Source organism: Phyllobates terribilis, unplaced genomic scaffold (assembly GCF_046119375.1).
Source record: "Phyllobates terribilis strain yellow unplaced genomic scaffold, ASM4611937v1 Scaffold_2__4_contigs__length_985480577, whole genome shotgun sequence".
Classification (NCBI taxonomy): domain Eukaryota; kingdom Metazoa; phylum Chordata; class Amphibia; order Anura; family Dendrobatidae; genus Phyllobates; species Phyllobates terribilis.
Genome location: NW_027362762.1, coordinates 22714974 through 22728602, shown reverse-complemented (window position 1 = coordinate 22728602; position 13629 = coordinate 22714974). Strand labels below are relative to the sequence as shown.

Below are 13629 nucleotides of genomic sequence, written 5' to 3'. Positions count from 1 at the left end.
GGAGGGGGGCTGTCTGCCATCCGTCCTGCAGTACTCGGGGGAGGGTGGGTGTCTGCCTTCCGTCCTGAGTACTCGGGGGAGGGTGGGTGTCTGCCGTCCGTCCTGCAGTACTCGGGGGAGGGGGGCTGTCTGCCATCCGTCCTGCAGTACTCGGGGGAGGGGGGGTGTCTGCCGTCCGTCCTGCAGTGCTCGGGGGAGGGGGGGTGTCTGCCGTCCGTCCTGCAGTACTCGGGGGAGGTGGGTGTCTGCCGTCCGTCCTGCAGTACTCGGGGGAGGTGGGTGTCTGCCATCCGTCCTGCAGTACTCGGGGGAGGGGGGGTGTCTGCCGTCCGTCCTGCAGTACTCGGGGGAGGGGGGCTGTCTGCCGTCCGTCCTGCAGTACTCGGGGGAGGGTGGGTGTCTGCCGTCCGTCCTGCAGTACTCGGGGGAGGGGGCTGTCTGCCATCCGTCCTGCAGTACTCGGGGGAGGGGGGGTGTCTGCCATCCGTCCTGCAGTACTCGGGGGAGGTGGGTGTCTGCCATCCGTCCTGCAGTACTCGGGGGAGGTGGGTGTCTGCCATCCGTCCTGCAGTACTCGGGGGAGGGTGGGTGTCTGCCATCCGTCCTGCAGTAATCGGGGGAGGGTGGGTGTCTGCCATCCGTCCTGCAGTAATCGGGGGAGGGTGGGTGTCTGCCATCCGTCCTGCAGTAATCGGGGGAGGGTGGGTGTCTGCCATCCGTCCTGCAGTAATCGGGGGAGGGTGGGTGTCTGCCATCCGTCCTGCAGTAATCGGGGGAGGGTGGGTGTCTGCCATCCGTCCTGCAGTAATCGGGGGAGGGTGGGTGTCTGCCATCCGTCCTGCAGTAATCGGGGGAGGGTGGGTGTCTGCCATCCGTCCTGCAGTACTCGGGGGGAGGGGGGGTGTCTGCCATCCGTCCTGCAGTACTCGGGGGAGGGGGGCTGTCTGCCATCCGTCCTGCAGTAATCGGGGGAGGGGGGCTGTCTGCCATCCGTCCTGCAGTACTCGGGGGAGGTGGGTGTGTGCCATCCGTCCTGCAGTACTCGGGGGAGGGGGGCTGTCTGCCGTCCGTCCTGCAGTACTCGGGGGAGGGTGGGTGTCTGCCGTCCGTCCTGCAGTACTCGGGGGAGGGTGGGTGTCTGCCGTCCGTCCTGCAGTACTCGGGGGAGGGGGGGTGTCTGCCATCCGTCCTGCAGTACTCGGGGGAGGTGGGTGTCTGCCATCCGTCCTGCAGTACTCGGGGGAGGTGGGTGTCTGCCATCCGTCCTGCAGTACTCGGGGGAGGGTGGGTGTCTGCCATCCGTCCTGCAGTACTCGGGGGGAGGGTGGGTGTCTGCCATCCGTCCTGCAGTAATCGGGGGAGGGTGGGTGTCTGCCATCCGTCCTGCAGTAATCGGGGGAGGGTGGGTGTCTGCCATCCGTCCTGCAGTAATCGGGGGAGGGTGGGTGTCTGCCATCCGTCCTGCAGTAATCGGGGGAGGGGGGGTGTCTGCCATCCGTCCTGCAGTAATCGGGGGAGGGGGGGTGTCTGCCATCCGTCCTGCAGTAATCGGGGGAGGGGGGGTGTCTGCCATCCGTCCTGCAGTACTCGAGGGAGGTGGGGGGTCTGCCATCCGTCCTGCAGTACTCGGGGGAGGAGGGGGTGTCTGCCATCCGTTATGCAGTACTCGGGGGAGGTGGGTGTCTGCCATCCGTCCTGCAGTAATCGGGGGAGGGGGGGTGTCTGCCATCCGTCCTGCAGTACTCGAGGGAGGTGGGGGTCTGCCATCCGTCCTGCAGTATTCGGGGGGGCGTCTGCCATCCGGGCCCGGGGTTTTCCCCACTATAGCGGTTTTGAGGGGGTGCCATCCTTCCTGCTGGGTTATCAGGTGACATGTAATGGAGAGTTTCTGGTCTCCTGATCAGTCGTTTGTGAAGGGATTTTACTCTATAAATACTGTAGAGAAAAAGGCATTAAGAGATTCGGCCTTTCCCTCATCCTCTTCCCCCTTTCCTCCCAGATTATTTTTGAGAGGCCGCGCTCTAATTTCTGAGTTTCTTATGGTTTATGTAGTTGAAGAATATTTTTACTTTCTTTGGCAATGAGTCTTTGTCTCCAATCTTTGATGCCTTGATTTTCTTTTCACACAATTTATTCCTAATTCTTTAATGCCTCGTCACCCCCCTCTTAGATAGTTGCTGCGTAATCTCCCTTTTCTATGATCTCCCTTTTCTGCGATCTCCCTTTTCTGCGATCTCCCTTTTCTGCGATCTCCCTTTTCTGCGATCTCCCTTTTCTGCGATCTCCCTGTCTCCTCCCTCATGTATTATTTCATCAACTCCTGAAGGTTATCAGATCATCTTTTGAGCCTGTCCGGATTATTAGCAAATCAACCAATGTATCAGGATTATGCTACAGATTTAAAGGGGCTGTCCACCACTCAGATAACCCCTTCTTAAATAATAAATTACCCAATGTAAATTATAAATAAACTGTTGCCTCTTGCACTGGTGCTGTTCCTACGATGTTGGCTCCGGGTGTTGTGAGGTTCGCAAGACATTACGCCAAAAGAGCCCTGCAGCCAATTGGCCGCTAACACTCTGCCGTTCTCACATATCCTTTGGACGTCTGGGATTTGCCTGAAGGGAGCGTCAGCAAAGTAGCCCATTAGTGACCCTGTGTATCTATTATTTTTATTCTACATTGGAGAATATAGTATTAAAGAAGGGGTTGTCCAAGTAGTACACCACCCCATCTAATAGCGCAAGTTGATAAAAACTCCTCATCTAGTTAAGCCATGAAAAGGTTACCATGTTATGGTGATAATTTGTTTCCCATGGTGGTTCCCATACACTGCAGGTATAAACGGAGTATGATCTATATGCTAAAGAAACATTAACTTCTTGCATCCAACTACCAACCCCATCTCCTATCCACCTTGTGACTCCCCCCTGTTTCCTGTCCACCTTGTGACTCCCCCCTGTTTCCTGTCCACCTTGTGACCCCCCCCCCTGTTTCCTGTCCACCTTGTGACCCCCCCCCTGTTTCCTGTCCACCTTGTGACCCCCCCCTGTTTCCTGTCCACCTTGTGACTCCCCCCTGTTTCCTGTCCACCTTGTGACCCCCCCCCCCCTCCCCTCACCCCCCGTTTCCTATCCACCTTAAGTTTGTTGGAAAATAATTCTGACATGGTGGGGATATCTGAGACGTGGCTGGACGAGAGCCATGACTGGACAGTTAATTTACAGGGCTATAGTCTGTTCAGAAATAACCGTACAAACAAGCGAGGGGGGGGGGGTCTATATGTAAAGTCATCCTTTAAAACCTGTCTTGCAGGAGGATATATGTGAATCTAATGAAAATGTAGAGTCCCTGTGGGTGGAGATAAGGGGAGGGGGAAAAATAATAAATTACTGATAGGGGTTTGTTATAAGTCTCCAAAAATAATGGAAGCAGCGGAGAATATCCTCGTAAAGCAAATAGATGAAGCAGCGACTCAAGGAGAAGTCATTATTATGGGGGACTTCAACTACCCTGAAATACATTGGGGGACAGAAACATGTAGTTCCAGCAAAGGTAATAGGTTACTGACAACTATGAGAGACAATTACCTTTCACAACTGGTTCAGGACCCAACAAGAAGGGGGGCGCTGCTAGACCTAATATTAACCAATAGGCCAGACCGCATATCAAATATACGAGTTGGGGGTCACTTGGGTAATAGTGATCACAAAATAATAAGCTTTCATGTAACCTTTAATAAGATGTGTAGTAGAGGGGTTACAAGGACACTAAACTTCAGGAAGGCAAATTTCCAACGGTTGAGAGATGATCTTAGTGCAATAAACTGGGACGATATCCTGAGACATAAAGCTGCACAAAGCAAATGGGAGACATTTATTAGCATCCTGAATAGGACCTGTGCACAATATATACCCTATGGGAATAAACATGCTAGAAATAGGAGGAAACCTCTATGGCTAAATAGAGCTGTAAGGGGCGCAATAAGTGACAAAAAGAAAGCATTTAGAGAACTAAAGCAAGTAGGTAGTGATGAGGCATTAAATAAATATAGAAAATTACATCAATTCTGTAAAAACCAAATCAAGGCAGCAAAGATTGAGGCAGAGAGAATCATTGCCAGAAAAAGTAACAATAACCCCAAAATATTCTTTAACTACATAAATAGTAAAAAACTAAAAAATGATAGTGTTGGCCCCCTTAAAAATAGTCTGGGGGAAATGGTGGATGAGGATGAGGAAAAAGCCAATATGCTAAATGATTTTTTTTCAACCGTATTTACACAAGAAAATCGCATGACAGAAAACATGATTAGTGATAACAAAAATTCTCCATTAAATGTCACTTGCTTCACCCAGCAGGAAGTGCGGCGGCGTCTAAAAATCACTAAAGGTGACAAATCCCCGGGCCCGGATGGGATACACCCGCGAGTACTGCAGGAATTAAGTAACGTCATAGATAGACCATTATTTTTAATCTTTAAAGATTCCATAATAACAGGGTCTGTACCCCAGGACTGGCGTATAGCAAATGTGGTGCCAATATTCAAAAAGGGGACAAAAACTGAACTGTGAAATTATAGGCCGGTAAGCTTAACCTCTACTGTGGGTAAAATCCTGGAGGGTTTCCTAAGAGATGCTATACTAGAGTATCTGAGGAAGAAGAACCTCATGACCCAATATCAACATGGGTTTACGAGGGACTGTTCCTGTCAGACTAATCTGATCAGTTTTTATGAGGAGGCAAGTTCTGGACTGGACCGAGGAAATGCAGTGGATGTTGTGTATATGGACTTTTCAGAAGCTTTTGATCCGGTTCCACACAAAAGGTTGATACATAAAATGAGAACAATGGGGATAGGGGAAAATATATGTATGTGGGTTAAGAACTGGCCCAGTGATAGGAAACAAAGGGTGGTTATTAATGGAAAACAATCAGACTGGGTCTCAGTTAACAGTGGAGTACCACAGGGGTCAGTATTGGGGTACCACAGGGGTCAGTATTGGGCCCCCTTCTTTTTAACATATTTATTAATGACCTTGTAGGGGGCATACAGAGTAATATTTCAATATTTGCAGATGACACTAAACTCTGCAGGGTAATCAATACAGAGGAGGACAATTTTATATTACAGGAGGATCTATGTAAACTAGAAGCTTGGGCTGATAAATGGTAAATGAACTTTAATGGGGATAAATGTAAGGTAATGCACTTGGGCAGAGGAAATGAAATGTATAATTATATGCTTAATTGTAAAACACTGGGCAAAACTGTCACTGAAAAAGACCTGGGTGTATTGGTGGATGACAAGCTCACGTTTAGTGGCCAGTGTCAGGCAGCTGCTGCAAAGGCAAATAAAATAATGGGATGCATTAAAAGAGGCATAGATGCTCATGAGGAGAAGATAATTTTACCTCTATACAAGTCGCTAGTGCGACCACACTTAGAATACTGTGTACAGTTCTGGTCTCCGGTGTATAAGAAAGACATAGCTGAACTAGAGCGGGTGCAGAGAAGAGCGACCAAGGTTATTAGAGGACTGGGGGGTCTGCAATACCAAGACAGGTTATTAGAGGACTGGGGGGTCTGCAATACCAAGACAGGTTATTAGAGGACTGGGGGGTCTGCAATACCAAGACAGGTTATTACACTTGGGGTTATTTACTGTGGAAAAACAAAGGCTTAGGGGTGATCTTATTACTATGTACAAGTATATGAGGGGACAGTACAAAGACCTGTCTACTGATCTTTTTACTCTGAGGCCTGAGACGGGGACAAGGGGGCATCTTCTACGCCTGGAGGAAAGAAGGTTTAATCATCATCACAGACGCGGATTCTTTACTGTAAGAGCAGTGAGACTATGGAGCTCTCTGCCGCATGATGTGTAATGAGGGATTCACTGCTAACATTTAAGAAGGGCCTGGATGCCTTTCCTGAAAAGTATAATATTACAGGTTATATATACTAGATTCCTTGATAGGGCGTTGATCTGGGGAACTAGTCTGATTGTCGTATGGAGTCGGGAAGGAATTGTTTTCCCCAATGTGGAGCTTAGTGTTTGCCACATGTTTTTTTTTTGCCTTCCTCTGGATCAACAAGTTAGGATATGGGTTGAACTAGATGGACTTAGTTTTTAAGGTTGAAGGAAGACTGTTACTATGTTACCTTGTGACCCCCCCCCATTTCCTCTCCACCTTGTGACCTCCCTGTCCCCCTCGCGACCCCTCCCCCTTCGTCTCCTGTCCCCCTCGCGACCCCTCCCCCTTCGTCTCCTGTCCCCCTCGCGACCCCTCCCCCTTCGTCTCCTGTCCCCCTCGCGACCCCTCCCCCTTCGTCTCCTGTCCCCCTCGCGACCCCTCCCCCTTCGTCTCCTGTCCCCCTCGCGACCCCTCCCCCTTCGTCTCCTGTCCCCCTCGCGACCCCTCCCCCTTCGTCTCCTGTCCCCCTCGCGACCCCTCCCCCTTCGTCTCCTGTCCCCCTCGCGACCCCTCCCCCTTCGTCTCCTGTCCCCCTCGCGACCCCTCCCCCTTAGTCTCCTGTCCCCCTCGCGACCCCTCCCCCTTAGTCTCCTGTCCCCCTCGCGACCCCTCCCCCTTAGTCTCCTGTCCCCCTCGCGACCCCTCCCCCTTAGTCTCCTGTCCCCCTCGCGACCCCTCCCCCTTAGTCTCCTGTCCCCCTCGCGACCCCTCCCCCTTAGTCTCCTGTCCCCCTCGCGACCCCTCCCCCTTAGTCTCCTGTCCCCCTCGCGACCCCTCCCCCTTAGTCTCCTGTCCCCCTCGCGACCCCTCCCCCTTAGTCTCCTGTCCCCCTCGCGACCCCTCCCCCTTAGTCTCCTGTCCCCCTCGCGACCCCTCCCCCTTAGTCTCCTGTCCCCCTCGCGACCCCTCCCCCTTAGTCTCCTGTCCCCCTCGCGACCCCTCCCCCTTAGTCTCCTGTCCCCCTCGCGACCCCTCCCCCTTAGTCTCCTGTCCCCCTCGCGACCCCCCCCCCTTAGTCTCCTGTCCCCCTCGCGACCCCCCCCCTTAGTCTCCTGTCCCCCTCGCGACCCCCCCCTTAGTCTCCTGTCCCCCTCGCGACCCCTCCCCCTTAGTCTCCTGTCCCCCTCGCGACCCCTCCCCCTTAGCCTCCTGTCCCCCTCGCGACCCCTCCCCCTTCGCCTCCTGTCCCCCTCGCGACCCCTCCCCCTTCGCCTCCTGTCCCCCTCGCGACCCCTCCCCCTTCGCCTCCTGTCCCCCTCGCGACCCCTCCCCCTTCGCCTCCTGTCCCCCTCGCGACCCCTCCCCCTTCGCCTCCTGTCCCCCTCGCGACCCCTCCCCCTTCGCCTCTTGTCCCCCTCGCGACCCCTCCCCCTTCGCCTCTTGTCCCCCTCGCGACCCCTCCCCCTTCGCCTCTTGTCCCCCTCGCGACCCCTCCCCCTTCGCCTCCTGTCCCCCTCGCGACCCCTCCCCCTTCGCCTCCTGTCCCCCTCGCGACCCCTCCCCCTTCGCCTCCTGTCCCCCTCGCGACCCCTCCCCCTTCGCCTCCTGTCCCCCTCGCGACCCCTCCCCCTTCGCCTCCTGTCCCCCTCGCGACCCCTCCCCCTTCGCCTCCTGTCCCCCTCGCGACCCCTCCCCCTTCGCCTCCTGTCCCCCTCGCGACCCCTCCCCCTTCGCCTCCTGTCCCCCTCGCGACCCCTCCCCCTTCGCCTCCTGTCCCCCTCGCGACCCCTCCCCCTTCGCCTCCTGTCCCCCTCGCGACCCCTCCCCCTTCGCCTCCTGTCCCCCTCGCGACCCCTCCCCCTTTGCCTCCTGTCCCCCTCGCGACCCCTCCCCCTTTGCCTCCTGTCCCCCTCGCGACCCCTCCCCCTTTGCCTCCTGTCCCCCTCGCGACCCCTCCCCCTTTGTCTCTTGTCCCCCTCGCGACCCCTCCCCCTTTGTCTCTTGTCCCCCTCGCGACCCCTCCCCCTTCGTCTCTTGTCCCCCTCGCGACCCCTCCCCCTTCGTCTCTTGTCCCCCTCGCGACCCCTCCCCCTTCGTCTCTTGTCCCCCTCGCGACCCCTCCCCCTTCGTCTCTTGTCCCCCTCGCGACCCCTCCCCCTTCGTCTCTTGTCCCCCTCGCGACCCCTCCCCCTTCGTCTCTTGTCCCCCTCGCGACCCCTCCCCCTTCGTCTCTTGTCCTTCTTGCGATCCCTCCCCACGTGAATTTATTAGTTGTAGAATTGCAGATCAGTTTCGGGAACGTTTATGATCCACTTATATTAATGGCACCAGACAATTTCAAATTACAGGTCCCATGTGTATTTCTTTATCTAATCCTCACTTATAGGGCTTCTCCATGAAATGTAATACAATAAATCAATATACATTTAAATATTAAACATTTTTTGAAATGCCTTTTTATATAGCAAAGGTAACCTTTATGTAATGCACTCAGTCATGGTTTTGGACATGACAGGACACAGTAGTGAAGCAGGAGACAGACGCACTGACACTGTCAGGCTGACTAGAGATGGATGTCCCCTTTAGTCCAGGCTCCTCTCAGTGTCCTGTCAGGTTGACTGAACAGATGTGTGACAGGAGCTGCTTTGACTTGACCTCTGTCTGGTGCTTCACATCCTCCTACTGCATGTTCTCTGAGGACTAGGACGGGGTGTGATTGATGGCAGAGTGCAGTAGATAAAGCTTACCTTTTTGCTATATAAAGGTATTTAGAAAAATGTTCAATATTTAAACGTGTATTTATTTTAGTACGTTTCTTGGAGAGCCCCTTTAAAGTCTATCCATTATAAATTCATGTTCTTTGCCTTGTAGGGTGGATACGCGGGGAGTGCAATGGGATTCCGCATGGGATCGCTCTTGAGACTGGCCGACACTAAAGCAAATAAACCGGGAATGAACCTGATGCACTTTGTAGCAGGGGTGAGTGGTGGCCTGGCTGTAGACAGGAGTGCAACATGAACCTGCCTGGCCATATACGAGGTTGGGGAGGAGTGGGCAATGGGGACCTACCTGGCTGCAGATAGGTGGTGATGAGGGTAGGTCGATGGGAACCATTCTGGATAGACTAGGTGTGGGAGCGAGGCAACAGGGCCCTGCATGGTTGCAGACGGCGAAGGGGGGCAACTGGGATCTACCTGGCAGAGCTGATAGGTGAGGGCAGCATGATGGGGGGGGGGGGGGTTAGCAATGGGGACCTACCTGTCCACAGATAGGAAGAGAGGGTCGTGAGTGGGGGAGCAACAAAGTCCCAATGTGGATGCAGTTGGAGAGGGGTGATGGACAGATCTTGCTGCAGATAGACGGGCAGGGGGCAACCGAGACCTGCAGAAAGACCGGAGTTGGTGTTGTGACTGGGACCTACCTGGCAACAGATAGATGGTCATAGATGGTGGGTAGATTGGGGGCTTCTCCTGTTGAAGGCTAGGACCTGACTGCTGGGGCTTGGCTGGCTGTAGGCAGTAGAGTGGCAGGCGGACAGGGCTTGGCTGGCTGTAGGCAGTAGAGTGGCAGGCGGACAGGGCTTGGCTGGCTGTAGGCAGTAGAGTGGCAGGCGGACAGGGCTTGGCTGGCTGTAGGCAGTAGAGTGGCAGGCGGACAGGGCTTGGCTGGCTGTAGGCAGTAGAGTGGCAGGCGGACAGGGCTTGGCTGGCTGTAGGCAGTAGAGTGGCAGGCGGACAGGGCTTGGCTGGCTGTAGGCAGTAGAGTGGCAGGTGGACAGGGCTGGGGTGGCTGTAGGCAGTAGAGTGGCAGGCGGACAGGGCTGGGGTGGCTGTAGGCAGTAGAGTGGCAGGCGGACAGGGCTGGGGTGGCTGTAGGCAGTAGAGTGGCAGGCGGACAGGGCTGGGGTGGCTGTAGGCAGTAGAGTGGCAGGCGGACAGGGCTGGGGTGGCTGTAGGCAGTAGAGTGGCAGGCGGACAGGGCTTGGCTGGCTGTAGGCAGTAGAGTGGCAGGCGGACAGGGCTGGGGTGGCTGGGACTTATCTATCTTCTTAATGTGCAGGAAGCAGAGAGAAACAATCGTTCACTTCTGACTTTCCCGGAGAAGTTGCCGCACATCAGCCAGGCATCTCGGTGAGGATTTCTTTTTATACTGACGTATTGTCTTCCAGGGGGTTGTGATGGAGGTGATGGGGTTATATGTCGGGAGGGTGCTCACATTGATACGTTGTGGTGTTAGCTATTGGTTTGCTTTTTCTACAGTCAGCTGCGATATAAGGTGATTTTCTTCCCCAAATACATGAGGGTAAACCTATCCACCAATTATTGGTGTGACCTTACGCCATCCAGTAACCGAGTCTTTCTATTTAGGATCACATCCCAGGAGGTGCAGAGTGACTTGGATACATTATCTCAGAGACTTCAGAGCACCAAAGAAGCCCTCCGAGATCAGCCGGACCTTCGACATGAAATGGCGCCATTCCTGCAGGTGAATAGATTCCACTTTCTACTCCTGGTAAATTTAAGGCCTGGCTCGCTCCTGCGAAAAAACTCATACATGGTGAGAAACCAGGATCTGCGGTAGGGTTTCCTGTTTTGGAAACTCATTTTCTTTCCAGGGCCTCAATAGTGAGATGACATTACGGAGGTCCCATCACTGATGACTACAGGAAGTCACAAGTCATTACTGCAGGGCTAATGGATGACTATATGGCATGTAATAGAAATGGTTGGTCAGCCATAATAGTTCACAGCTACAGCGGGTCCACCACAGCGAGAGCTGCACCTTCAGGGGTCTACCCCACTGAGAAAGCTTTTATAATGACCTCCATCATGGACATGAATTATTGACCTGACTGTCTTGAGTCGGGTTTTTTCCAGAAACGCCTGGTCTGAGCTGCGGTATCGATCACGGCCGTGGACCGGAGGAGGGGCAGGGGAGGAGTTTTTCCTGAAATGGTTTTGAAGAGTTTTCCCTAGAGTTTTTTTTTTTTACAGCTTTTTGATTGGACAGTGCTTAGTTTGGAGCGGATCCCACCATGTCATTTCTTTTTTTCCTACTGGGTGTTTTTCAGAACCTGAAGCAGTAAAACAACGCTCAAAAGACTAAACCTATGAACAACAAAGCGATTTTATAAGAGAAACAAATAGGAAGAGTCTTTCAAGCATTTATGAGTGTTTTTTTTTGTTGTCCTGAACCCACTCTAGAAGCGCAGTGTGCACATACTCTTGCTTAGGTGTAGTCATTTCAATAATGACAGTCTCTTCTCTTAAATGGTTTATACAATCCAACCATCAAGAAAACATGGCTCCTCAGCCCTTTCTTGTCTTCAGCTGCAGATTGTACAGGAGTTAAAAGATGGTGGAGGGACCTCCGAGGGTCTCCTCTGTGTATTGACATGGTTGATTCTAGTTGGTTCCCAATCTCTTCGCAGGTGGCCGAGGTGGAGCTGTGTGAGGTGCTGTGCTCCTTGCAGAGTATGCAAGATGCTCGCCGGGCCTTAATGGACTATTTTTGTGAAGATGAGTCCACGTTCCGGTTGGAAGAGATGTGTCTGGTCTTCACAAGCTTCTGCGCCAGGTTCATGTCTGCTATCCAGGTGAGCAGCAAACCAGTCATTTCAGGGTCCTGACAGATGCAGATTCACGTGACTTTGGCCGTCATTTGGTGACTATTATTTACCACAAAGTGATGATATTTCTGCTGATGTCTGGGGTCTTCAGTAGCCGGGAATGTGGGTCTTGAAACGAGGAGTAATTAGAGAAGATGATTCCACATTTGCAGATTACCTACTTCATCCCCAGTTCTACGGCAGAATGGTCCACCGCCTCCCTATAATTACTCCTTATAAGAAAAGGTAGTGAGACCCTCAGGCTTGTATTCCAGCGTAGATAAAACCTCCTAAAGCTGATGTTATGGTTTAGGACTGCCTATAACTGGGCTTGCGCCTTCCCTCTTAATTAAGTTCATTCGCAGTCCTTATGTAAGTGCAGAGGGTGAGACCAAGTAACAGGTAATGAGATAAATGGACTTTGTATCCTCGTAATTTCTAATCCTGCCATTGTCTATTCCATCTGTATTCGTTGGGTTATGTATGCAGTACAGTTTAGGCTTAGTCCAATTTCCCATGGTGTACATCACATACGACCATTTCTTGTTACTGTTTGTACAGGAGGACGGAGTCTTTAATATTTCATGTAGATCTAAGTTTCTGCTTTGCAGGAGAACCGAGATCGTGAAAAAGCCGAACACCGTAAGGAGCGTCTAGAGAAACGTCGTTCTATAGCGAGCTGTTCCTCACAAGATAAAGATCTCCAAGATGTGGAATTGGAGTTTTTGATGCTTCGTCTCCCTCGCAGAGGTCGGTCCAGTAGAGGTCCACGACCGCTCCCTCGAAGTCACTCAACAGATGTCCTTAATACTTCACCCACTAGTGGTGCGCTGGTGAAATCCTCTGCTGGGGCTTCAAACAACATGACCGTGGAGCCCATCAAAGAGGAGGATGACATTGCAGCAGAGAGCCAAAGTCATGGATTGAGGAGACCACGAGAGGACAGCACGGAAAGTGAGGGACACCAGGAGACTCCAGGAAAGATCAATAGGAGACATACTCTTGGCTGCCTCCCTTCCAGCAAAACTGAGGAGGAAATGCGATCCGCTCTTATTACCTCCCCAGTTGCTTCTAAGGATTCAATGATATTGCCTTGTGAGCCAGTCTCCAGTTCTTCTCCGTGCACTCCAAATGCTAATTCCCTCAGCCAAGTTCTAAGATCATGGACCTCAGATAGTTCTCAGAAGGATCCCCCCTCTCCTACTTTAGGCACCCCAAGCCCCTTCCGCCTGGGGGGACTCTTCCATAGGAGAGGAAGTTTGAAGAGTCCTGAACCTCTGACCATCCAACTAGCAGATGGCTCCCCAAGAGGAGGCAGTGAGGCCTCGGCACTTGCCACCTTTCTAAGGCGATTTGACAATGCACTTCGCTCACCTAAATAGGACACAAACTTTGGTGACCTTAGGAAAAGACAGTGTCCATCAGTTATTGAGGCCTCATGCAGACTGTCAGCAGCAGGGTGCACAATGATGGAGGAATCATTGGATGGCTTCTGGGAGAGGGGTTCATACCCAATCACTGATCTTTATAACGTTGGTTTTAATCATTGACTGAACATAAAAGTCACAGACATGATTGGACTATAAGCCATGGTTACTAGGAGAGAGTCAAGGAGGAGTAACGGGCACAAGCGGGACTCGTCGCTTTCTCTCTCCTTATTTATAGCACTTTGATCTGGAACATTAGTAGAAAACACAGCGCCAGCACTTTACAGATCTTAATGTCCAGGCTGGAGTGTTCTGCCCCAGCTGGCGTCCCCGTCCTGCCCCTGGCTGGCTTCAACTTTAAATGTCTTTCACTTTCTTTTTAACTGTGAACAGGACAGATTGTATGTGGATTTAATAAAGGGGATTTGTTCTGGAGGCATTGAGCTCTGTGTCCCGCGGTGTTGTGGTGACGAGCCCAGGAACGTGGAGTGGTTGGGTGGTGGAGGACTATTGTGTGCACTGCGGCAGTGATTCTTACAGTCTTTGAAGGATGTGTATTGTTCCCAGTAGGACCATTGAGATTAGAGTCTGGACTCCCCAGATGTTCGTCATAAGGGGCCCACAGTTGGGTCTTCCGCAGGAAGGGGGTGGTCTGCCATAATGCAATAAATAATCT

The 13629-nt window shown here is 52.6% G+C and overlaps 1 protein-coding gene across 2 annotated transcripts in view; it reads left to right on the top strand.

Annotated features, from left to right (window-relative positions):
• LOC141190040 (FH2 domain-containing protein 1-like) overlaps positions 1-13381 on the top strand; it is a 134734-nt gene extending 121353 nt beyond the window's left edge. For both annotated transcript variants that reach the window (XM_073661190.1, XM_073661191.1), the window contains 5 exons: positions 8790-8897; positions 9978-10048; positions 10286-10403; positions 11350-11514; positions 12138-13381. In XM_073661190.1, coding sequence (XP_073517291.1) covers positions 8790-8897; positions 9978-10048; positions 10286-10403; positions 11350-11514; positions 12138-12908 — 1233 coding nt within the window. In that variant the 3' untranslated portion in view covers positions 12909-13381. The remainder of the gene's footprint in view (positions 1-8789; positions 8898-9977; positions 10049-10285; positions 10404-11349; positions 11515-12137) is intronic.
• Positions 13382-13629: the final 248 nt, after the last annotated feature.